Here is a 25,032-nt window from a genome sequence, read left to right as displayed (position 1 = left end):
TGGATTCCCTGCTAACCCTGGGAAAACTACATGGTTTGAGGTTTATTAATATCCATGTATGGAAAGAAGGCTATTTCCAACTTTGTCGTATATCTCTTTTGTTAACTTTATTTTTAAACTGTCCATAAAGTCAGTGGGGGGAGATCGATACAGGTGGAAAGATCATCACTGTCATCATTTGCAAAGTTATTCTTTCTCTTTGCGCCACAGGAACTACTTTCTAACTTTTGGACTCACCGTTGAAAACTTTTGGCAAAGGACCTTTGAAGCAGTGGGAGAAGGACCAGTGGAATTCTCTTATCCTTGTTTGGAGGCAGAGAGGCTGGACATGGTGGAGCAGTAAAATATAAATCTGATGCCTCATTATTACTTTGTTGGCAGCAGCTCCGGACTTTAAAGCTCATTCACAGGCAGGTTTTGACTGCTGGCTTGCCTGCTGTGTCTGAGCTCTAAGTGGCATTCAAGTCTGGGTCTAAACTAAAGGAGGAGATGTTTGCATGAGTGTACTTGTGACTGGATGGGATTCAAAGGAAACATATGTAACAATACATCAGTTTTCCATAATGTACTAATCCAGCATTCTATGGTTTTGGAGTGGGAATTTACAGACTTAGTACTTATTAGAGACTCAAGGCTCAACTTTTTGCCTGTATGTCTTGATGCTGTCAGCACTAGTAGTTTGGATTAGAGGCCTTTTAATCTTTGGAGCAAAGCCAACGGCCTGCCCCCTTGGAAGAATTTCATAGTAACCCGGCACTGCATGGGTTTGTCCCGCTTACTTGGGGGATTTCTCTTACCCAAGGCTGGCATGTTGTTATCTAGGCTGTGTCCTGGCAAAGAGACCTGCTGAGGAGCTGGGAGGGTGCTAAAATCAGTCTTTCTTCCAGGTACCAAGTCACTGTTCTGGAATGAGTTCCCTCCATCTACAAAGGCTCTCGAAGGGCCGGGCCATGGATGGACTTGACACCACTGTACACTATCATCCATCTCCTTCCTTCTCTCACTGCCCTAGGCTGACCTTGAGCCCAGGAGAATGAACCCTACAGATATTGCAACCCTGATACTGTTGGCCTAGGCCCTGGACCTGAGGCAGGACACCTAACTCACATCTGAGCTCCTCTGGGTGATCCAAGGGAAGTTGCTCGTCTTCTTCTAGGCCTGTTTCCTCATCTGTAAAAACACCACCCTCTCAAGGTCGGATGGTGTAGAAGTGACAAGCGGTTAGGGTTCAAACTTCTGTTTTGCAACTCTTTCACGACCTAGGTATCCTTGGGCAAGATATTCTTTACACTTGAATATTTTAAATCAATAAAATGGAGATAATAATCGTACCTACTTATATATTATTTAATCCCTAGAAAAACCCTACAGGTCGGCACAATTATTATCTCCACTTAACAGATTTTTTAAAAATGAGGACTAGGAAGGGATAAGTAACTTGCCTAAGATCACACAGGAGCTCAGACATGAACCAGGTTTTCTGTCTCCTTGTCCAGTTCTAGGACATGTGATATACATATATCTATAGCATATGAATATATGCTGGTCCAGGTACATGCACGTATATGTACATATATATATACACACACACACATACCCACCCATGGTGCTTAAAAAAGTACCTGGTATATAATGCTCATATTATTAACAGTACCTGGTACCCATGAAGCACTCAATAACCTATTGTTAATAATAATAAATAATAAGATGATGGTGATGATGACAATCTGTAAAGAAGGTTCCCACCTGCTACATTTCTCCCTGCGCTGGGAGTTTATGGTTCTATGAGACCCCAGCTTGGGTATTCTTTGTGGCTGGAGCGTTACTTGCATTCTGAATGGGGTCCTGAGGGCAGCCTGCTCTCAGGGTGGGAACAGGGTCAGACCTTACCGTGAACGGACTGGTAAATATAGCAAAGCATCGGATGAGTGCCTGCAGGGGTGTGTCTGTATATATTTGTGTGTGTTGAGGAGAGAAGTGGTTTGTAAGTTTATTTTAACTTGAACTTGGCTTTCCTTGGCCCCCAAGAACTGCTAACATCCCTTTTGAGTGTTTCGTGGGAAGTCTGGGCACAAGGTCTTCAAAGGAAAGGGCTCAGTGATTAGTTCCCTGTCCTTGGTTTTGTAGACTGCTGGAGAGAAGAATGTTTTCAAGGAGACGTGGACAACAGGATGAACCTTCCTTGCCCCCCACCCCATCCTGCACATTTTGAGCCTGTCCTTTCGGTGGTGAATGATGATTGGTCTTGGGAGTGGGAGAATGGATGAGGTGACCTTTGCTGGGTCACCCAGCCTGGAATTCTGAGGAGAGATGTACAGGAAGAGAGTACTCATAGGACATTTTATTGTATGTCGCTGTCATACTCATGGCTGGACCGGACGGGGCTCCTAATTAAGAGTAAGGAGACCTGGGTTCCTGCCCTACTTAGCCTTAAATCCTTGGGAAAGCTGTACCTTTGGATTGCTATAGATTTGCCTCCTAGACTTTCCCCGCCCCTGACTACCCAGTAAGCATAGTAAATGAAGGGTGTGGCCAGAAGACTTGTCTAATTCCTAGTCCCATTCCAGTCCCCAACCAGAGGTAAATCCCCAAATGACTTCAACACACAGTGGAAGGGATCGTGTGATGGAAAGGACTCTGGTTTTCTAGTCGCCTTTCTAGACAAGAACCTGTATTTTGTGCCCTCTTGCCAGCAAGTCACGGAAAGTGCAAAAGGCAAGCTTCACTCTATGCTGTAGTAATGGGTAGGAACACTACAGCCACAGGAATCAGCAACTCGCCAAGCTTTGCACAGAGAAGTCACCTGGTTGTGGCTTGGAACCAGCTGGAGTGTCACTGTCACTCGAATTACTGAAGGTGGAGGAGAGCAGATAATATAAAACTTCCACTGTACCCCAGTCAGTGTGTTTTTTTTAATTTTCTTATTTCCATTCCCCATTATACAAGAAAGTGAGGCCAAGTCCCTTGTATACATGGTAAAACCAAGGAGCTGAAAAGTTCAGTGAATTCCCTGAGCTCACAAAGTCAGTGACAGTGTTGCTTTCTCCCTGTTGTTCCTGGATTCCCTGGATTGTATGTCTTTCAGGATGAACCAACATTCTTTCAGCATAAATGGAAACCTAAGCTCCTCCTACAACCTTCCATGTCCTCCTAAGCATTCATGGGTTCTTTAGCATCCAGACCCTTCCCCAGATGAAGCAGCAGTGAAAAGACCACCAGGCTGGAGGTTTGGAAATCGGACATGGACCCTGTCCATTCAACCCGTGGACCCCAGCCTTCCCCTGAGGCTCACAGCCCTGCTCCAAGGGGCTCAGAGTCTATACTGTTACATAGGCATCTCCATCTCTTGAAACATCCAAATTGACCCTGTTTTTCACTTCCAGCATTTGGTGATGTCTAAATACCCCTTGAAGGGCTCAAGAAACAGCTGGCTGGTGAGTGGGCATAGCTCAGCAGATGAACAGTTACTCTCAGCATCTGTAACTCTGCACCTGGACCAGAAGATGCTGGCTCACGTGATGAGGGGGATAGTCTAGCGAGTATTTTATCGTCTGAAGATGGAATTAATGGCAGTGCCATAGCTATGTCAAACCCAGTTAATAAAACCTTATGAGTTCTTACCCATGAAATATTTTGTTTATGTCACATGGGTCTCATCAAAGGTTTTTTTTTTCTCTTTCTTCACTTCCCTGCCCCCACCCCCTTCCCTGCCCCCTTTGTCTCCTGAGGCCTAGGCCCTCTGGAAGTGCATTAGTTACCTAGGAAACCTTCATGTCAATTTTTTTTATGCGTGGAGTTTGGTGCAACGTAAAGCTAATTTATAGGGTGGTGAGGAATTCATGTCATGACTGGTGAAATAGGAGACTTTATTATGATTTTTATATCCACCTGTGTGGTAGGAATCCATACCTTCTCTCTATTATTCTGGGTAATTTTTTGAAGCATAATTATGAATCTGCATGCTATTTCACAAAATGAGTTGATCAATTATTGTTCAGTGTAACTCATTATATTGTTCAGTGTAAGCTCTAGAACGTAATTAGCAAGAACAACAAACCGAGAACATCCTAGGCAAGCTGTTGAGAGTTAAAGGACACTGGAATTTCCTTTACAACGCTGAGGTGATTCTGTTTTAGAGGCAAAGAATGAATAAGATGAGATTTTTAAATTCTTCAGCTATGTCTTCCATGCTCATTGAGGTCCATATTAAGAAGCTATTAAAATTCTTAATATGTCCACTACTTCATTCTGCTGATTTCTTTCTGTCTTTGTACAAAGGGGAGAATATATACCCATGGAGTTACCGTAATGAAATGTTTAAAGACAGCTTACAAAAAACAGGACAGTCTTTCTAAAGGCTGATCCGCCACCAGTGGGGTGGCAGGATTTCAGTGCAAGCACCATTAGATCGGGAGCTGGGGCTTCCACGGTACCACGCACTGTGCTGAGTGTTTTAAATAAATACGTTCCTTAGATCCTCATAACACTCCTATGAGGCTGGCACTGAGAAGCTCAGCACCTGCCCAGAGACACACAGCTGTGAAGTGAAGAAGGCCGCATGAAACCTGGGTTTGGATGAGTCCAAAATCCCCTCTTTCAATGAATCGTAGCTCTTGATCTGTTACCAGGCTTTTTCTATTTCCGTGGGGAGAGTCATTGTCAGGCTGGAGCCTCGGTTTCCTCAACTATTCAATGTGGGGTGAGGACACAGAGGCTCAGAGAACATGATCTCTGGGATCCCCTCTCTGCCAGACACCAGTGCTGATAACAGCAAAGCCGCACTTTCTCAAGATAGAAATTTTAGGGAAGACCTGGGCACACGGCTTCTGTGGACAGCTGCACCTACTTTGCAAAAAAAGAGTAATGCCTCACACAGGACTCTTCAGGGCCTTTGGGCAGGGTTGCTAATGGGCGTGATGTTCACATGGGTGTGATGTTAATAACGCTGTGGTTAGGACCTGTGCAGTAATGGGTGGGCAGCGGGGAATTTTTTTTTTTTTTTTTTTTTTTTTGCGGTACGCGGGCCTCTCACTGTTGTGGCCTCTCCCGTTGCGGAGCACAGGCTCCGGACGCGCAGGCTCAGCAGCCAGGGCTCACGGGCCCAGCCGCTCCGTGGCACGTGGGATCTTCCCGGACCAGGGCACGAACCCGTGTCCCCTGCATCGGCAGGCGGACTCTCAACGACTGCGCCACCAGGGAAGCTCACGGGGAATCTTTTGAGTGCCAGGAGTGAAGGGAGTGCACGGTCTTCCCTGACCCTTAAATTCCCAGTCCCTGTGCAAGCACCTTTTGCATTCGCTTAATTGTTTCACAAACAGAGACTTTCAGGCTCCCTTGGCAAAGCAGCAGTCTGAGTGAGTCGGGGTGGGGAGGGACAGGGTAGGGCCCAAGAAAGGAGTCACGGGCATCCTGCCAAATTCTCCGCAGTGCCCTCCAGCCGCAGAAGATGCAACCTGCAAATATTTGAGGATCAGATGAGGTGTGGAGGAGCGATCTCCAAGGCAGGAGGAAAAACAAACAAACAAAACAAAACAAAACAAAAGACAATGAGAGAAGACAAATGTTCAAGGCTAGCTAGCTGATCATGGGGAAAATCACACCACTTGTCTTTGCCACGAAGGGTCACAGAGGAAAGGGTCCTTGGAGGCCACTCGGCCCAATTCTCTTATCTCCTGGGTCAACATGTCACAGTGAATTAACCACAGGCAGCTAGAGCACAAGACCACACGCTGGGCATCCCACCTCGCCAATACACAGTCCACTTAACAACATCAAGGCCATAAGTGCTGCTTTTTACAAGGGAAAAAAGGCACACTTCAGGCCAACGTTTTCATTCTGTTTCTATTCAGTGTTTCAACCACAGAGTGGCGCTGTTGCAAAAGAGAAGGGTGGGCAGGAGGCTTGCTCTAGAAATTTGTTTTAGGAGAGAGTTTTAAAGCGGACCTCCAAGCACCAGATCCAGTCCCCGCTCTCACAAGCCGCTTTCAGGAGGAGGGCCTGACACCCAGATGCAGCCAGGAGCAAAAGACAGTTCAGCAACCTAAAAATACAGTCAACAGATGGACGGCCAAGGCCCAGGCTGCGACCACGGGCTCAACTTGGAGAAAGGGATCCAAAAAGACCTAGTTCTGGATGGATTGCCCCTGGACCCAGCACCGCCTTTGGGGCATGAACTCCCCAGCTTACTTCCTAGCTCTGTTCTTTGCTTTAGCAGTCTGCAGCACTCAGATCTGTCTTTATTTCGAAAAATGGATTTGCTTAGAAGTCACAATGCTCCACAGTTCTAAAACGATGTCATATTATATGCAATAATCTTTTACTCTATCTTTTTTTAAAAAATACACCTTTCTATTCCTTTTTCTGGCCACGCTATTTCTCGATCACCTGGTCACTCTCTTGGAAGCCAGAGGGAGGACCTGGATATCAGTCTCTAGAGGGGGGGAAGAGGACACTTAGCTCTGAACTAGAAAGGATAGCAGTAAGGAAAAGGCAGTTTGCCTGCTCCAGGAAGATTGTTTGAAAAGGGCCTTCCACAAAGGAAAGGGCCAGTGGCTCTCCATTTAGGAAAAAGTGAGCAAAGGGCATCTTTCGGCCTCTGCCTGTTCTCTCCTCTTCCGCTCTCCTCTCTCAGCCCCTCCCTCCCTTCTCTCCCCCTCCCCCTCCCCCCCAAGGCACCACGCATATTTGGCAAGATTAAGGTGTCACCTCTCATATTACAAGGCGTGTTGATTGCACTCAAAGACAGACCCACCAGCTCAGGACAAAACCCCCTCGAGCTGGGAAAGGCACAGACTTTTCCTGGGATCGCCTAGGTCCTGGCAAAACGAGAGAGCCAGTCAGCGCCTGGCATCTGCAGAGCAAATCGGTCTTAAACTCCACGCTGCCTCGTCTTCTTCTTCTTCTTTTTTTTTTCCTTCTGACTTTTTTCACATTTAAGTTTGCCCCTCTCGCTTCCCATCCTCCCTCCATCGTGCTGGTGACCGTAGAGCGGCAGGCAGATCAGCCGGGACAGGTTTTTAACCCATTCCTCGCTGCAGCGGGAGCCAACCCCCTCTTTCCTTGCAGTCTTTGGGTTACCTGAGGACCTGGAGCTCCAGAGAAGAGCCCCTAGAACGTGGCCAGTGGGCCTGAATCCCGCCTTTGACTTCGCGGCAGCGGGGGTGGGGGTGGGGGGATTGGGGCGCAAGTGCGGGCAGTGGGGGAGGGCAGGGGGGCGGGCCAGAGCAGAGCGAGAAAACCGGGACCCAGCAGAGCACGCCCAATCCAGACCTTCATGGTGCCGTGCTCCGGGTGGAGGGGACATCTCTGCAGCTTAATCTGGCCCGGAGGAGGACCTGAACCTTTTGGCGCGAGGGCGGCACGGAAGGAGGACCCTACTCTCCCCAGGGACCACGGGCCGCCCCTGGGCCTCAGTAGGCGCTTCTGGCCGTTTTCCATGTGGCAATCTCCAGCAGCCAGGATAATGATGAGGCAGGTACAATCTACCTAGTACGCAGCCCCCAGCCTCCCCATCCCTTCCCACCTCCCCTCGGACCGGCAGCCTCCTCTCTGCGTCGGGTTCGGCCTGATCTGGTAGGTGCGGTGCCCTTATTTCTTGGTGTTTGACTAAATTCTCAAATCAAGTCAAGGGAATTTGGATGTTTTTGTACTTGGACGCCAACTAAACTGCTTATTAGACGCCCGGAACGGCAGGGCCGCGGGGAGAAGCGATACCTACTCACACCCCTCCCCCAAGCGCGCGCACGTCCAAAGGTCCTGGAAAGAGATGGGGTTAGGGGTGACTGAGGTGGCAGGGAGGGAGAAGTGGGGGGAGAGGGGGATCGGAGATGAGATCCCCCCACGCCACGACCCGGGGAGCGGGTAGGAGGAGGACAGGAGGGCAAAGCTCCGTTCCGAGGCTCTGGATTTCTCATTGACCCCTCAGTGACATCCCCCACCACCACTTCTCTTGACGGCAAATGGGCGAAAGCAAAATGCATTAACTAGGGTAAATTTAGAGAGACCGAGCTCACCCCAAGCGGGGTCTAATGGGCGGCTAAAGTTATCTCGAAATAAGAGATTTTGCCCCCTGCATTCCCCGGCCTTTCCTCGAATAATCTAAGGGTGGGGAAGTGGACGTCACTCCTTTCGGAGCGCTTAGAAAGGTTGGTCTGTCGCTTGCCTTTCTGCTTCCCGCGCTGTCCCCGCGTGCAGACTGGTGGGTGCTGGGAGGGCGCTCGGCTGCAGGGCCCGACCCTCATTTGGAAGGGGCTTAGGAGAAGTTGAAGGCTGCCTGGGGCGGGAGGCTCCGATTCATCACCCTCTCCCTTCCACGCTCACGCTCGCACAAACACACAAGCGCGCACACACACCCGCCCTCCCCAACCCCCCCGCCCCGTGCCCCCCCACCCCGACCCCATATCTCTCTGGCTTGATCCGCCTGGACCGCCTGCAGCGCCTTGGGTGCTGGTCCCGGAGCGGCGGGCAGCCTGGGAACGGGGTCCCGGGGCGTGCTCCGGTGGTGGGGAGAGGGAAGGACGGACGGGTGCTCTTGGTAGCGGGTGGGGAGAGATCTGGAGCCGAAAGGGTCGAAGGTTCGGAGGAGTTTGCACATTCGACCCAAGCCTCCCGAGGCAAGGGGCAAGAAAGGCCCTTCTGCTTTGTAAAGAAAAACCTTAAATGAAAAGCAAAAAGAAGATCAAAAAGAGATTTTTCAAGGAGAAGAACACGTGAGACAGACTAAAGGCATGAATGTGTAAAGTGCAGTGAAAAGTTAAATATTTCGTTTTTTCTTGGATCTCTAAATCGGAGATGGAGGGGCAAACTGAAGCATACTACCGACTTGGAGGTTGGGAATATTTTTCTTTAAGAAAGGACAGGGGAAATGACCCGGTGCCCCCAGTGGCCCCCGACCCCAGCCGGAGGGGCGCTGGGGCGCAGGCTCGCGCGGCCGGCCGGGCGCGGGGGCGGGCGGCGCGGCGCCGAAGGGGTTAAGGCGCTGAGCGCGGAGCCATCTGGCCGGGTTGGCTGGTTATAACCGCGCAGATTCTGTTCACGGGACTCAGAGTTGAAGGCTCCTCTCCCCACCGTAGCAGCTCCGCGCGAGGCCCCCGAGAGAGCCCGGCGCAACTACTTTCTTCCCTCTCCTTTCTCCTGTTTTTGTCCCCTGCTGGGGCCTGGCGGCGGCGGCGGCGGGGTGGGAGAGACTTTGAATGACCGAGCTCGCGTCCACCTTTCTCTTCATGTCGACGTCCCTGGAAACAGTCACACGGATGCCATGGTCACTTCTGCCACGGTAAGGGGAGGCGGGCACGCTGGGCGGGCAGGTTCGGGGCCGGGGAGCTGCGCGCGGCCCGGGCTCCGCACCCCGCCCTCACCCCACCGCGCCGCGCTCCCACACTTTCCCCCGCTCGTGCCTTCCCGAAGTTTGCGCCCGGATCTGCCCAGGCCGAGGTGCGATCACAGCCACCCGCCCGCCCCCGCGCACGGACACTCCTCCCCACCTCCTCCCTCCCGTGCCTCGGCTGCTGGAGAAACCGCCCAATATCTGGGAAAGTGATCAGGTTTAAGGGACCGGGATTGGAAATGGGGCGGTGGGGGGCGGAGGCGAGGGGAAAGGGGGCCGACGGAAGGGCAGGAAAGGGCTTCGGGGAAACCGCCGGCCCCTCACCAGCGCAGCCGTCTACTCCCGCGGAGAAGGCTCCTCGCGCATCCCGTAACAAAAGGGGGTGGCAGTCGTATCCGGGGCGGCGGGGAGGCGAGGGTGCCGCCGTCTCTCCCCGCATGCGCCCCCCGCGCCCCGCTCGCCACCTCGCCAAGCTCTCCGCTCTCCTCCCCCGCCCGGGCCGGGCGGGGGCTGGCGGGGGGACGCGGAGCTCCGGACCCCCCGGAGAGTCGCTTCCCAGTTTCGGGAGTTGAGACTCCGTGCGTGGCGTGGCTACCTGCTGGAGTCCCCCTGCCTCCGCTCAAAGCTTTCTCGGAAGCAGCCCCGCACCCCGGGCTCTTCCTGGCCGGCGGCCACCCCACCCTGGGTCTCTGCGCAGATGCTGGAGCCGTGCGCGCGGCCCGCGCGTCTGGGTCGCCGCCGGGAGCGGCGGGCACGGGGGCCGGGCGGTCCCTGGGGAGATCCTCGCGGTTCCTCCGGGCCAGCTCTAGGAATCGGAGGTACCGGGAGGCTGGGAGGCCCGGGGCCCGGCGCAGCTAGGTCGGACTTCAGAGGACCCCCAAGGACCAAATTTCTCCGTGGCCCCTGAGCCTGAGCTCGGGGTCGTAGACTCACACTCCCAAGGAAATTTAGAACGCTCGGGAGTTGAAGATTCGGGAAAGGCGGGCCTGGGGTGGGGGAGGGGACCCTGCTTGTGGCTTTCGGGCGCGAGTGGGTGCGCGGCGAGGAGACGCTGCTTCTTTGGGGGGGGGGGGGGTTGGCTGCTGCGTTCCTCAAAGACACAGCACTGAGACCCCCGAGCCGCACCGGGTGAGGGCTGCTGACTAGTAAGGATCCCTCTCGTTGGATCCGTGGCCGGGGGCTTCCAGGTGGAGGAAACACCGAACTAGACAGCCTGGTCTCGACCTCTGGCGACGGGCGGCACGTTCAGAGTCTCAGTGCAGGCAGCTGCCTGGACGCAGCCCTAGCGCTGAGCTCGGAGCTGGAGAGCTGGCGACTGCACGTCTTGGACTTGTTTCTGTGCGCCGAGGAGCAGGGGGCGGGAGCTGGGGTGGGGAGGGAGGGCGGGCTAAAAGGGGTGGGTGTCACCCCGGGACTCTAGTCGCTTAAGGACTGTGCTGGGCAAGTGCTCTTTAATGAAGAGATGTCCTCTCCCGCTCCGCAGAACGGAGAGCCAGAGACACATCTAAACCCTCTGTCCCAAATGTCAGGATGGAGAAAGTTGGAACGGGAAGGAACTTTGCAGTCGGTTCTGCTTTCCCGGCACTGAGAAATTCTCCCATGTCCTCAGCCTGCCCCCCTCCCGCCCCCGACACAAAGAAGGTGGAGGGGTGGGATTCAGGGGATCAAATCCAACCGCCTCTGCCTTGGGCTCAAACGCTCAGACCTGGGTTTGGCGTTGCGAGAGGAGGCGATGAAAAGAAACCAAGCTCTGAACGGTGCTGTGGGGGAGTAGGGAGTCTGCGGGGTTGCAGGAAGGAGCGTGTACGGCTCTGTGCTGGTGTGGACTGTTTTGTAGCTGGAAGTGGAGGCTGTGGCTCTGTGTGAACGGGTCTGCCGGTCCGTGGAGGGCGATCAGGACCCCTGGGCGCTCTGTTTGGTCAGGGAAAGAGGTTTTTTGGAAAGTGTCTGCATGAGGGTGTGCATGGGGGACGGCCAGGGTGCGGGACCTCCCCCTGCTCTGTGTGCAGGTGGGGGTGTGTGTGTTTCTGAGGCTCTCTTGCACGGGCAGCAGGTGAGAGCATGTGGGAACAGAGGTGTAGCTGATGAGAAATCTGGGCCTGCGAAGGGTGTCGGGGCAGGAGAGGTACGGTGTGTTGCAGCAGATGGCTTGTGCGCGCCTGCACAGACACACGGAGTGGGTGTGGCGTGGGAGGGCGCCCGTGTGGGGGACGTGTGTGGAAGGTTAGCCTAGGCGCCTGCGGATTACCGAAGGGATGGGGCGGGGAGATTATCTGCAAAGAGCAGAGTGTGAACTGTATGAGTGAGTGCTGGGAAATTTGGCCAGGAGGGCATTGGGGTATGTGGGGAACAGAAAAGTGTGGGCTCAGACGCATTTACGGAGAGATGGGGCATTTGCAGAGAAGGATACTGTGGTGGTTTTTGCCTCGCCCCCGCCCCCCGCACCTCCCCAGAGGGGAGGGAATTGGAGAAGGCTTAGGATGAGGGATGTACATTTAAGGGGAAAAGTCCTCTGTGTGTTGGTATCGGCTGGGGATGTGTGTGAGTGAGATCTGAGTGAGCGGAGAAATGTGTTTTGCATGCCGCGTGGCAGGGATGCGCATAGTATTACATTGTATAATGGGTTTCTTATTTAAGAAATAAGAAATGGAATGCCCACTGGATGCTCAGCCCATTGCTGGGTACTGGGGCGTGGCACGGTGCCCTAGAACAATTTCTTCCCAGGGCTCAGCAGACTGCCACAGTTTTGCCAGGAGGAACGAGGAGAGCTCGGTGCTAGTCGAGGTTTTTTCAAGAGCTATAATTCAGTTTCTAGAGATGTTTATGGATCTCGGAGGCCAAAGGGAAGCTGATTTGAAAGGTACCTGTGGTTTTGTAAAAAGGGCGCAGAAAGATAGGGGTGATGGATAGTTTTGTGTGTTGGGAAGGGAGCTGAGGGCTGTTACTGTTTCTTGTAGGGGGTGTGGGCTGGGAATGGAGGGTGCAGCAAGCCAGGTCAGAATGCAGGTGCTGATACACTGGAGGGCTGAGTTTCTGAGAGCATGGCAGGGATGCAGCTTCATACGTGGAGCTGGAGAAGGGGCGAGGCAGTGAGCAGGAAGATGCAGGTTGGGAGTGTTTGTTAATCTTTGATGACTTCTGGGCTGTGAGTGTAAAGCTAACGTGTGTGTGGGCGTGCGTGTATGCATGCACACACGCCGTGGGTCTGGAGTGAAGTAATTGGGGGGAGGCTAGCTTGGAGGACAGGAAGGGTGTGTATGCTGGCTCTGGTGGAGGAAGTGGAATGTATATTTTTGCAGGAATTCTTTGTGGCCGAGGAAGGATGAAAATTGTCTTGGATGCTCAGATGTGTATCAAAGTTTAAAAGGTACAGATAAAAGAAGGGTTGCAGGTTTATTAGGAAGCATTTGGGGAGGGAGGGGCATGTGACGTTGGTTGGGTTCATACCAGCAAGAGCTGGGGAGGTAACTGGCACAGAGCAGGGGGAGGGGTGGGCTTTGGCCGCACACACCTGCTGACCAGGAACCTCATTGATTAGGTCTATTCGTGGGAGGGCATATGTTTGGGGGGAATAAACCTCGTCTGTTTGACCCATGACACTTTTGATTTCCTGAAATGATGGCTGTGCCATTTTGAGGTTCTCCCTTATTTGTCGGGGAAATTCATCTGTGTACGAGTGTTGATACAGGGTCTGACCCTTGGTCAGAGGATCTTGCGGCAGTATTTCGGAGGATGGCGTGGTGGAGATGGAAGGTTTCCCATTGAGAATGGCTCGGTTCTAGTCCGGATCTGCCACTTTGGAGCAGGGTGACCTCAGGAAAATGTTCTAATCTCTCTGATCCTCCATTGTTCCTCTGTGTAAAATGGCGTTGTCTGCCATGACTCAATGAGAAGGAAAATTCACTCTGCTTCCCTCCCCATCAAAGCTTGGTGTGTTTAGGGGTACAAAGCTTTTCTCAAAGGTGACGCCGAGTTGAATACAGGCGCTAGCATGGATGTGAACCATTGTAGACATGGGTCCTGGGCCTCCTTCTCTTTACAGTGCAAGTTGGTAAAACAGTCTTAATGCCCGCTGAGTGTCTACTGCTCACCCATGGTGCAGACAGAACCTTCTATAACTGCCTCAGTTTACTCACCCATAAAATGGAGGCAGCCGAGCCTAGATTACTGTTGATGGCAACCTGTTTCCGTAACAGGTCTTTGAACTATTCAGAAGAAAGATGGCCCACAAATCAATGTCATTAGCTCTCCGACACGGACGTTTCCCTTTTCTGCAGGCCATGATGCCTAAAGAAATGTGATCTGAGGACAGAGAAAATAGTCATTGTCCTCGGCGTGTTAGGATAAAAGAAGAGCAAAGTCCAGCCAACCCGGGTTACTACGAAGGTCTGTGTTTCTCTGGGCTACACGTCCTTGGCAGGCAAGAGCCTGCCCGTAAGAAGAGGGCATGGGCTTTGGATCTTTGCAGACACCCAATGCAGCAAGTTGGTGCAGCCACTTTCCCCAGAGACAAAAATGGAGACCAAAAGAAAAACGAGGGACCAGGAAACCCACTCAAGCCTCCCGAGTCCTCCCAGAAGTCAGCACATGCTGTGAACTGCTGGCTCAGAGTCAGACTCCCATCCATCCTTGAGTTCAATGGCCATAAATAGTCAGGCGCTAAGCTATTTCCATGAGACACTAAACCAATTCTGCTGCTTTTCTTGGCGAGATTGGGCCAATTAAGTTGATTGGAAGAGGTCACTGTTGATGGCTCTCACATTCCCCAGGCGGGACAGGCCAGCAGAGTTTAATTACATAACATTTCCCATCTCCGCAGCTCCCCTCCCAGACAGATCAGATGTGCAGGCCTCCCCCGCTCCGCCCCTCCATCCAGGACAGCAAATGCAGCAGGCGGCTCCTGCTGCAGGCTTCTCCAGACTGTTTCCTGAGCAGTTACAGTGCTCCCACCCCAACTGTGAGGAATGTAAATCCAGGGTTGGCTGGAATGAGAGCAGGGAGTCAGGCCGACACAGAAGATCCTTCAAACCCACCACCCTGCTTCCCAACCTCACCAGCTGCTGTTTTACTCTTTAATGAGGCAGGCAGTTTCTGGTGGTGGGGATGCTGAACTAATGACCGTTGCTAGGGTTGTCCATTTAGTTTTCTTTAAAATTGAGTTTGTTGGAGAAGGACCAAATCTACCGGAGACCAGTCTAAGACCCGTGTGGTGCTGCTGATAAGCTCTGTGGATGTACTTTGTGCATGGATAGGTGTGTGCACGCCTCGGTGAGATAGGTGTGTGCATGCCTAGGTGAGAGAGAGGAGAGCAGGGCTGTGTGTGTGCTGGGGGACACAAGAGCACAGGAGGGGCCCTGGGAGGGCAGGAGGCATTTCTAGAGCTTGTGTTATGGGTGGCAGGTGTATGGGCACCTGGTTCAGATTGGACTGTCACCGTATTGTGTCTTGCAGAAGAGCCAGCTTGTGGAAGAAATTGGGAGCAGCTTTTTTTCAGACCATTTGTATTTGGGGATGGAGGATGTGTGAGCTTTTAGGACATCTGAGGCCAGTGCAGATAGAACCTCATTCTTGCTTGAACACATTTCTATTAAGATCAAGGCTGGACAAAGGAAGCCTTTCAGAGGACTCATTTTAGAACCTATGAAAGCACATGTAGAGGGACCAAGATCTGTAAAGTCTTTGCGTGTTGTTGATAGTTTTCCGTAAGTCAGCCTTTCCTTCTACCTAAAAATACCAAGGGGCTAAGTGTGCACACGCGTCTGGGTGGTGAGGATGCGTTGGCTGTTTCGTGTCCACATCTGTGCCATGGTCCTTCTCAAGCAGTCCTAATTGGGAACCACCAGAGGCTGTCTGTGGCTCTGGGCATCCTTACAGGACTAGCCTCTGCCTGTCAGTGTGGTTTCGCTGGAGAAGGATTTTGACGTGAACTTTGGTGTGGTCTGTTGTGATTGCTCACTTTTCAGCAGCATCTCCAGGAAACACTTTTGTTGAGCCCCCAGGCTTCTATGGATTTTGTTCAGTCAGAGATTTTTTGAAAGAGTTGAGGTTCTTGCTCATTCAAGACCAGAGCTGTAGGAGTAAATGGCAGCTTACTGATCTCAAAAGATCCCAGGCCAAGGTCATCTTAAATAGCCTGGGGCAGCAGAAAGCCTGCTGACTTAGAGGTGGGGGACCAAGCCTGCCACTGAGCTCTGTCACTAATAGGCTGCTGTTGTGTGACCCTGGATGGTCTCTCCAGCCCTTGACATACCCATCTGTAAATGAAGAAATTGAACTAGAGGATCTCAAAGTTCCATTCCAACGGCACCATCTGAGGATTCTACAGTAGCCCCATCCTCCTCCTCGATTAGCGCTAATATGCTTTGCTTGGAGTGCATCTTGGCACACCCTCAATGAGCTCCTGTTTTTATCTTTGGGGAATGGCTGAGTCAAAGGCAGAAAGGCATGCAAAGAATTTGCCATAGAGTTTTGTTTTGGCCAAGAATGCTCTTGAAGTTGGCTTCGCCTGCACAGTGTGTACAGAGCTCTAAGGGGTGGGGTTTGGCTTTCTGGTAGACCCGATGCTAATCATCCAGCTTCCACATGAACGCCTATTAGTGTTTCTGACTGAGAGAAGTACCCACCTTGAAGATGATTGATGATGATGATCGTTAATATTTGAGTACTTACTGGGTGCCAGGCATTACTGTAAATATCACATGGTGTTATCTCAGTGCCCAAAATTATCTCTTTTGCAGGTGGGGAGACTGAGGTTATGTGAGGTTAAGGGGTATGTTGACGGGTACACAGCTAGATCTCGATGTGCTGACATTCTAGCCTGCAGCCTGTGACCATCCCAAGTCCATCACCTGCCAGTCAGGTTCTGTTTCTGCATTCTGTGATGTCATCCAGATGGGAGATTGCTTGATAGCCCTCTCCAAAGTCTGTCACCCCACAGGGTAACCTGCTCCATGGGAAGGTTCATTTTCATGTGCAAGACAAATGCTGAGGCTCTCTGGCCACCTGCTGGATGTCAGATCTGTCTCAGCTCCCATCACCCTCCCCCTTCACTTCCCGTCCTGTTGACAAGGGAATCTGCCCTTCCAGAATGGGGGTGTTGATTTAAGTCACAATTGCCTCCTTGTAAACTCTGTAAGATTGGAGCTGGACATCTGGTGTTGATCCACTTGCCCACGAGAGGTGGTGGGTCCCAGGGTTCTTGAGTCCTGTGATGAGGGTTGCACAGAATCAAAGTAAAAGAGAATGGAGAATGTGAGGGCTCTTCAGAATTTGGAAAATGGCTTTCCTTGAAAGGCTAGGGAACTTCCTCCATGTATACAGGGGCTGAGAGGTTGAAGGCAGGAGTTGCTACCGAGGACTGGGGTCCCCAGGCTCTGTTTGATGCAGAGCAGAGCAGTTTTAGAGTCTTCCAGCCCTGGCCCTTGCTTGCTGCATGCCCTTCTGGGCAATACCAGAAGTAGGGAAGCCAGGGGTGTTCTCGGGGTGCATGTTGCCGCCATCTCTGAAGGGTGTGACTGAAGGCTCTTGTTTTTTCTTCCTCCACTGACTTTCCCGTCACCACTACCACACATACATCTTCAAAGCAATGAATGAGAATGACTTGGTTCTATTACTGAAAAGTATTTTCAATGTGCTAATAAATGGACAACATTAACCTAATGCCTGTGAAATTGTGGCTCAAAAGATATGTGCTTCCTTTGTTTAAAACAACATTCCACGTGTAGGGGGATGCTTTCCTTCTTTGTAAGAGGACATAGCCCTATTATTATCATTTTTTTATGATAGACCAATCTTGCCCTGCCCCCCGCTCTGTTTTTAGGTCTGAGCCCCTGGCATTTAAAAATATCCTCCCCCTCTGGCTCCAAATCATCCCTCAGGGAATATAGTTCAAGATCTCACTCTGGGATTATTTCCATTCTGTGTCTAGCAGATCTACTCCTGATGGATCATGGGGCACATCCATCCCCTGCTTCCACTGGATCCAAGAGGGAGAGTGCAGCTCTGGAAATCACCTGTTTCCCAACATGTGCGTCCTGTAATTGGGAAGGAGCCCAACTCTCCTGACACCCAGCTTTTGCTCCCGAAACTGCTCACCTCACCTCTCTTCGCGAAGGACTCAAACTAGCTGTGCGACCTTGAGCAAAGCATTCTCCCTCCACGGGCCTCTGTTTCCTCTTCCTGAAAAAGAGGGAATGGGATTCACTTGAAGGTCAAAAGGACCCTGCCAGTCATGACCGTTCACATATTCCATGACTCTGCTGCTCCCTAAGCCTCACTGTGGCCCATGCCTGGCATTTCTGGGTATCCCTGCTCCTCTGGAGGACTTACGTGCAGAGATGTGGAGGGGGTGGAGGAGGAAATGAAGTTATATGATGCCAGATAAGTTCTTGAACACATGGAGGAGTGCATGTTTATAAAGTGCTGAAGAAGCAAGCTTGCCAGATTGGTGGCAGATCTTGGATTGGGAGTTGAAAGCATAGGAAAAGGTTTATGTGGATAAAATTCTCTTTGGGTAGTTGAATTTGGTGAGTGAAATCAGAAGGACCCTGAACTATGAGCAGAGATACCAGACTCCACCCCAAACTGTCCCAGAGCCTCACTGTGCAATTTGGGGAGTCTCTGCTCCATGGAGAGTGAAAGGCTCCTGGCTTAGATGATCCCCCAAATCTTTCCTGACTCATCAGTAATTATGGGAATCGAGGGCTAGTGGAAAAGCCTGGATGGATGGATTGATAAGGGGCTTGAATGTAGAGGGAAACGTCCTCTGATTGCAAGAGGGTAGGAGTAGCAGAAATATACATCTGTTCTTGAACTTGAGATGGTCACGGAGGGCTTATTCTGTGTGTATATTGGGCTTAGAAAGCTCTCCCTTCTTCACCAGGATATTGAAAGCATCCTTCACATCTTTGCTTCACCATTACCTTCTCCTGGAAGCCTCCCTGCATCCTCCAGGGAGCCTGGGGCTCCCTCTCAGTCTCCCTGGGTTATACCACGCGGTGTTCTGTCTTCTCACTAGAAGACGGGCTCTGCAGAGAAAGGGACCTGGTCTTTTCATCTCTGTGTCCCCAACACCTTGATCTGTGTTGGGTGAGTGAATGCATGACAGGTGGGTTATCAGGGAGTCCAGCGGTGAGAGGCTGGGCTCAGAGAAGTGATACTCCTTCCCAAGGGTCCAGAGCCGTACGTGTTCTCTGTGTCCCATTTCGGCCTGTCCCGAGGCTGATGTCATGAAGCTCACTGCCGGCCCACTAGGAAAGGCTGTTCTTGCTCTCTTTAGAGCCCCCCTTCTCCCCTGTGTCTTAGTCTGCCAAGTCCTTCTGCAAATGTGGGTTTTGGTCATGGGAAAATTGGGTGTCACTGCACATGAATTAGGGCCATGTATCTCTAGACACTCAGAAAACACATGTTTAAAGATTGTTCATTAAGCATCCTGTTGGTGGCTGCCAAGTCTCAGGCTCTGTGCTCGATGCTGGAGAAGATGCAGAGATGAACGCTGAGCTCTGAGCTCCAGGGTCTAGGAGCTGGTGAGGACAATGGGCCAGTTACATCATTGTGCTCTAGGGAGGGGCCTGTGAGCATGGAAGTTCAAGCACAGGCTTCCTGGATGGAATGTTGTGTGTTGGTGTGAATAATGATGGGGAATCCTCTGGACCAGAAGCAGGCTGGAGGGTCCATGAACTGCCTTCACTTTTTCTCATCCCTGAGTTCCCAAGGCCTGACCAAGCCTCTTGTGGTGGATGCTCAGAGCCCGTTGTAATGGGAGCCATTGGTTCTTCCCAGGGGGAGTTTGGGGAAGGGGCGTGATGTACAGGTGTTAGGTCTGGGTGGATGTGTAGGTGTGTGTGCTTTCCAGAAGTAGCCCTGCTCTTGGCTGTAGTCAGCCCAGGCGGGGGAAGTGCGTCTGCCTGAGGCTTTTAAGCGCTGCTTCTCCCGGCTGCACTGTGTGTTGTCTCTGTGACCACTCCTGACACAGGGACAGACTGCCATCTACTGTCCACTCTTGTCCTCTATGAGTCCTTCCTGCTCAGTGAGCTCCTCAGCATTTTTTTCACATCCTGTTTTCAATGGGTCCAGATACCAGCAGAAAGAGAATAGACATCAGGTCCTTGTTAAGTAACTTCGTTGGAATTTAGAAGGGGGCCTTTAAAAAACATAACACATCTGTTAGATGTTTTTCTTTTCTGCTTAACGAAAGTGTTATTTGAAGGGGGCCTCGTGCCTCTCTTGACTCTTCTTAATTACCATGCTGGGTACCTGGGTACCGTGTAGAGTGCCAAGACGAAGAAGGCTAAGTCCTGCCTTCAAGAGCCTTGCAGTCTACTTGGAAGTCGGGACAGACCTGCAAAGAAATAGACCCTAGGATGTGGCAAGATATGTTTGGTACGTGGCACGTGAGTGGCAGGGACCCCAGAGGCTTTGGGGTTTTGGGGAAGGGGGAGTCCTTGTAGACAGAGTGATTGGGAAAGACAAGTGTGGGCAGCTTGACTGGGTCTGCTTTTAGCAGCCCCAGGGTTTGGTGAGCGCCTCCTAAAATCGCTGTGTGGTATCATGGAACAGGCTCTGAGCTTGGAGTTCGGGGACCTAGAAGGTCCCTGTGACCCAGGGGGGCTGGTTTCAATGTCCTAGGGCCCACCCATCCCTGACCCAGCATCGCATCCCACATTTGCATGCAGAGGGAGGTGGTTCCTCGTTTCCACCTTGTCAAGGACCAGTAGAGCCGGAGTCCCTCTTGCATCCCCTGCAGGGAGGGCATCTCATGGTGTGTCCTGTCCTGACAACCCCACACACAGTGGGAGGGAGAGAATGTCCCCAGAGTAACCTCAGGTGCTGTACAGCTATGAGGAGGTGAACAGCTTTCAGGACGTGTCTGCCTGCTGCTTCTCTCCATATCTCCCCCTGGACCTTCCTTGCAAAATACATCTGCATAGTGCTTGAGTCAAGGATAGTTTTTCCAAAAGAAACTGCATTAGTATCCTAGTGTAGATTATAGCTCAGGTCTAGGATTCCTTCATGTTAGAATTCATTCTACCATTGCATTTGTGGAGCTTTTTAAAAAGAGTATCTAAGACTTTTGATGACTGTGGATTAAAATGGGGGAAAAGTTGCTTTTCACAACTCACTCCCATTCTTTCTTTTTCTCTCTCTTTCTTAACATTTAAATGATCATCAAGGAAACCTTAAGTGTATTTATTCCATGTTCTTGTCTTCTGGTGCATGTGTATGTGTGTGTTTGTGTGTGTGTGTGAGAGCGAGAGAGAGAGAAAGAGAGAGAGAGGGAGGGGAAAAGAGAGAGAAAAGGAGGGGAAAAGAACAAGAGAGAAAGGTACTGTAGACTGTGGTCTATTAGTGAGTTTAGAAAACCAAGTTGGATTGGAGTTGGGTTACTGGCAGAGAGACCTCAGATTGTCACTCTAAACCTCTAACATCTCCCTTTTACTTTTTGGCTCTTGTACGAATCAGGAATGTCTCTTCCCAGTCCCCCTTCCGTGTTTACATCTCCTTTTGGGGCTGCTGTATTAAGTTACCGTCTGTCTGCAGAAAGTCTCCTGAATTCTTGGGGGACCTCTCAACAGAGGCACCGTCAAGGATGGAGCCATTAGAGAAGGTCTGATTTTTTACTATGAGGGGGATCTAAACCCTTTTACTAAAAGGCTTAGGAGTTGTTTATCATGTGTTTTCCTGTGGCACGGTGATGTCTGGGATCTTGCCTAAAGAGAGAGAGAGAGCAGAGGCTGGGACAGAGATGGAAAGGGAAATTCTTCCAAGAGCAGCCAATGTGGAGGGAGAGACTCAGTTCCCGGCAGTTTCGTGGGAGGTTTTCTGATGGCCTGTGTTGTGATTTGTAATCGTGGGTGAAAGTAGGAGGGCGGGGGGAGGAGAGCTCCAGGTGGAGGTGCAGATGGAAAGAGGGCCCCAGGTGAGGGAAGTCGGGGCTAAAAGAACCGGAAGCCGCCCAGGTCGTGGTTCATGAGGAGCAGCGTGGGGTGATGTGTCCAGGGAGATGGGAGGAAGGAGGGCCCACGCTGAGCCCCCTCCCAACCCCAGGGGTAGCAGGAGCCAGTGGAGGTGGCACAGGGGAGGGTACAGTCAGTCTTTTATTTTAAAAAAAGATCACTCTGGGGCTTCCCTGGTGGCGCAGCAGTTGAGAGTCTGCCTGCCGATGCAGGGGACACGTGTTCGTGCCCCGGTCTGGGAGGATCCCACATGCCGCGGAGCGGCTGGGCCCGTGAGCCATGGCCGCCGAGCCTGTGTGTCCGGAGCCTGTGCTCCGCAACCAGAGAGGCCACAGCAGTGAGAGGCCCACGTACCGCAAAAAAAAAAAAAAAAAAGATCACTCTGGTTCAATACGGGAGATGGCTTTTCCTAAATAGTTGTTCAATGGGAAAAAGACTATTGGTTGGATGGATGGAAGAATGAATTAATGAGCAAATAAATGAATGAAATGCAGGGGGGACTTGATCAAGCCGGACTTGATCACTGGTTACTCTGACCAGTGCTGGCTCCGGGGGAGATGAAGGACAGGACGGGCTGGGAGGACAGGCGACAGGTCATGGATCAGCGTGGCTCTGGCTGTAGGGAAACGGGGACCAGTAACAATGCTGAGAGATCAGTTGGCTGTGGGAGGATCTCCCAACCTGTTTACATTTTCTATACATTTCCATCCAAACTTGATTTCATTCCGGATCAAAAATGAAAGCGGCTTTTGGAGTCGTACCCCAGAAGAGTTGAAACTGTGATGGTGACTTTCTCCAGAGGGGGCTGTTTGCTCACAGCCCTTTTCATAGAGGCTCACAGTGGGATGTGGACAGATGGTGAGTTTTCTGGGGCATCTGGCAGGTCCCAGATTCTGGGCATCAGATCCATCTATTGATGATTCCTATCGATTAGTGTGTGTTTGTGTGTGTGTGTGTGTGTGTATTTCAAAGTCTCCTGAAAATTACCAAATTCCACAGAACCTCTTTTGCTTGTAGTGGATCCCTATAGAGAGTCACTTGCAAAGTCACGTAGGTTAGCACAGAAAAGAAGAGTGTGTGTCACAGTGACTCACACAGACACCTGGCATGCCCTCCAGTGACTTGGCCTGGTAGAATGCAGGAATCCCCCCTGGTGGAGGCAAGGGAACCAAAGAGGACGTTCTGTGTCATCTCGAAGGTCTCTGCTCAACAAAGACCTCACTGTGGAACCCCCCTCTGCACTGTCCCTGCCCCTCTGTGGCTTTGCCGTGGCATCTGTCCCCTTCAGTGAGGTCCCCATAAACCCATCATAAGTTGAAAATATCGTTGGTCGAAAATGCATTGAATACACCTCATCTACCAAATATCACAGCTTAGCCCCGCCTACCTGAAATGTGCTCAGAACACTTCCATCAGCCGGCAGGTGAGCAAAATTATCTCACACAAAGTCTGTTTTATAATAAAGTGTCAAATATCTCATGTAATGTATTGAATACTGTACTGTAAGTGAAAAACAGAATGGCCATCGGGGCACAGAATGGCTGAAAGTGTATCGTGATTGCAGGGCGGCGTCATGAGAGAGGATCTACGCATATAGCCAGGCCAGGGAAAAAGATCACAATTCAAGATCCACCAAGTACGGTTTCTACTGAACTCGTGTCACTTTCACATTATCGTAAAGTCCAGGAAGTCTAACTGTCATAAGGCGGGGGCTGTCGGCCCTTGCTCTGAGGGATGCTCAGCTCATTTGAGCTGAATGTCCTTCTCCCTACTCATCCGGCACCTGCCTCGGAAAGAGGAGACCAGGAGGGCAGATCACAGGTTCTCAGCAGATTCCTAAGTGCAGCTCAACTCCATCTCCTGAAGGCGGTGTTGAGGGTGAGGGCAGGGAGCACGGCAGAGAGAGAGGGACAGAGACCAGTGTTCCTAGGGCCTGAGTGCTGTGCAGGTACCTTTTTATTTTTTATTTTATTTTATTTTATTTTGGCCACACCGTGCAGCATGTGGGATCTTAGTTCCCCGACCAGGGATCGAACCCTCACCCCCTGCAGTGGAAGTGCGAAGTCCTAACCACTGGACTGGCAGGGAAGTCCCTGTGCAGGTACCTTTGTGCAGGTCATCTCATTAATTCCCCCCAGCTGCCCCCGAGAGACAGTTCCATCCCAGGCTGGAGGGCATGGCATCCACAGTGCGTTCAGAGTGCAGAATTGTTTGTGGTCTATGCATGATCAGATTTCCTGCCATGGTTCTCCCTGGGAATTTGCATACCAGTAAGAGGCCCTACTCTTGGAGCAGTTATGGAGAAGGGCTGCCGTTGATGTCCAGCACCGATGGCTCAATGGGAAAGTCAGCACCTTTCTTCCCTCTCGAGTCCGAGGGATCCACTCAAGCGCCAGGCTTAGGACGACAGTACTCCCAAGAGGCCCACCCTGAGGACCAGCTTCAACCAACGGGCCTCCTTTGCAGAAGGCAGTTGTTTTCTTGCTGTTTTCCTGTTAGGGAGCCAGGACTTGCAGGAGGGCAGAGGAGTGGAGGGTCAGAGAAGGAAGCTGAAAATCAAGGTCTGAAAAAACTAGTGAGGTCTGAAACAGTTGCATTGCCAACCACATGTTCCCAAATCGTAAAGTGGACAATGTGGAACGGTCACAATCCCTCGGTTTCTCGTTACAAGAAGTTATCCCTGTGGATGCTGGCAGTCGTGCTGAGGCTGGATGTCCAGTGCCCGTGGCTAAGTGCGTGTGTCTCTAAGCCTTTGGATTTGGGATTCTCCGGACTGCTGAGTGGCCTGAGTGCAGTTGGAAGCTATGATGGAGCGAGCCGTGCCAACCAGATGTAGGGCCCGGGATGGTGGTTCCCCGGGGCGGGAGGTGGGGGAGCTGGAAGGTGGTGTGGGCAGGTGGGTGGGGTCTCTTTCTATGCGAGTCACTGCTGGGGGATTCCCCATCGAAGACAGAGACAAGCCCTGCAAAAAGCAGTGGAAGCAGAAACCCACAGGGCTCTCTGTTCATATCCTGCAGGTGGAACTGAAGTCATTCCTGACAACAGGTAGGCTCCACCCCCCATCCCCGGACCCTGCATCACACAGCCGTCACCCTCAGCAATGGCTTTCTGCTTTTAACTCAAGGGACAGTAGTATTTCAAGGAGTGGGGCAAGAGATGAGCTGAAGCATTTATATCTGGGTTATTTTTTAAATTTTTTATTGAAATACAGTTGATTTACAGTGTTGTGTTAGTTTCAGGTGTACAGCAAAGTGATTCAGTTATACATATATAAATATGTATATATATATATATATATATTCAATTTCAGATTCTTTTCCCTTATAGGTTATTACAAAATATTGAGTACAGTTCCCTGTGCTGTTCAGTAGGTCCTTGTTGCTTATCTATTTTATATATAATAGTGTGTATGTTTTAATCCCAAACTCCTAATTTATCCCTCCTCCCCCTTCTTTGGTAACCGTAAGTTTCTTTTCTATATGTTAGGTTTGAAACTGGTATATTCTGATGCTAATAGCACATTGTCCTTTTTGGTCGGCGGCTCTCCTCCAAGTCAGTCTGGGAAAATGTTCCTTAAAAGACATGCTACAGCACTTGAGAGTTGGGGAGGGAGCCTTCAGGGGGCACTGTGGGAAGAAATGTTACAGCTGTGGCTTGGAAGCATCCATGTATTCCTTTACTTGTTTCTAATGACGTCGTCTGGGGTGTAAGCTCACGTGAGGGGCGGATGGGACCGCATATTGGGAGCGGAGA

General features: G+C 51.3%; 1 protein-coding gene across 1 annotated transcript in view; it reads left to right on the top strand.

Moving 5' to 3' along the window:
- Positions 1 to 7,435: 7,435 nt before the first annotated feature.
- NTF3 (neurotrophin 3) overlaps positions 7,436 to 25,032 on the top strand; it is a gene marked incomplete at both ends in the record, with an annotated part of 66,925 nt that continues 49,328 nt past the window's right edge. The window contains one exon of the mRNA XM_079715948.1: positions 7,436 to 7,474. Within this exon, the coding sequence (XP_079572074.1) occupies positions 7,436 to 7,474 (39 nt within the window). The remainder of the gene's footprint in view (positions 7,475 to 25,032) is intronic.

This window comes from Hyperoodon ampullatus (assembly GCF_949752795.1).
Source record: "Hyperoodon ampullatus genome assembly, chromosome: 11".
NCBI lineage: Eukaryota > Metazoa > Chordata > Mammalia > Artiodactyla > Ziphiidae > Hyperoodon > Hyperoodon ampullatus.
Note: the sequence above shows the minus strand (reverse complement) of the source record. Positions and strands in the feature narration are given on the sequence as shown.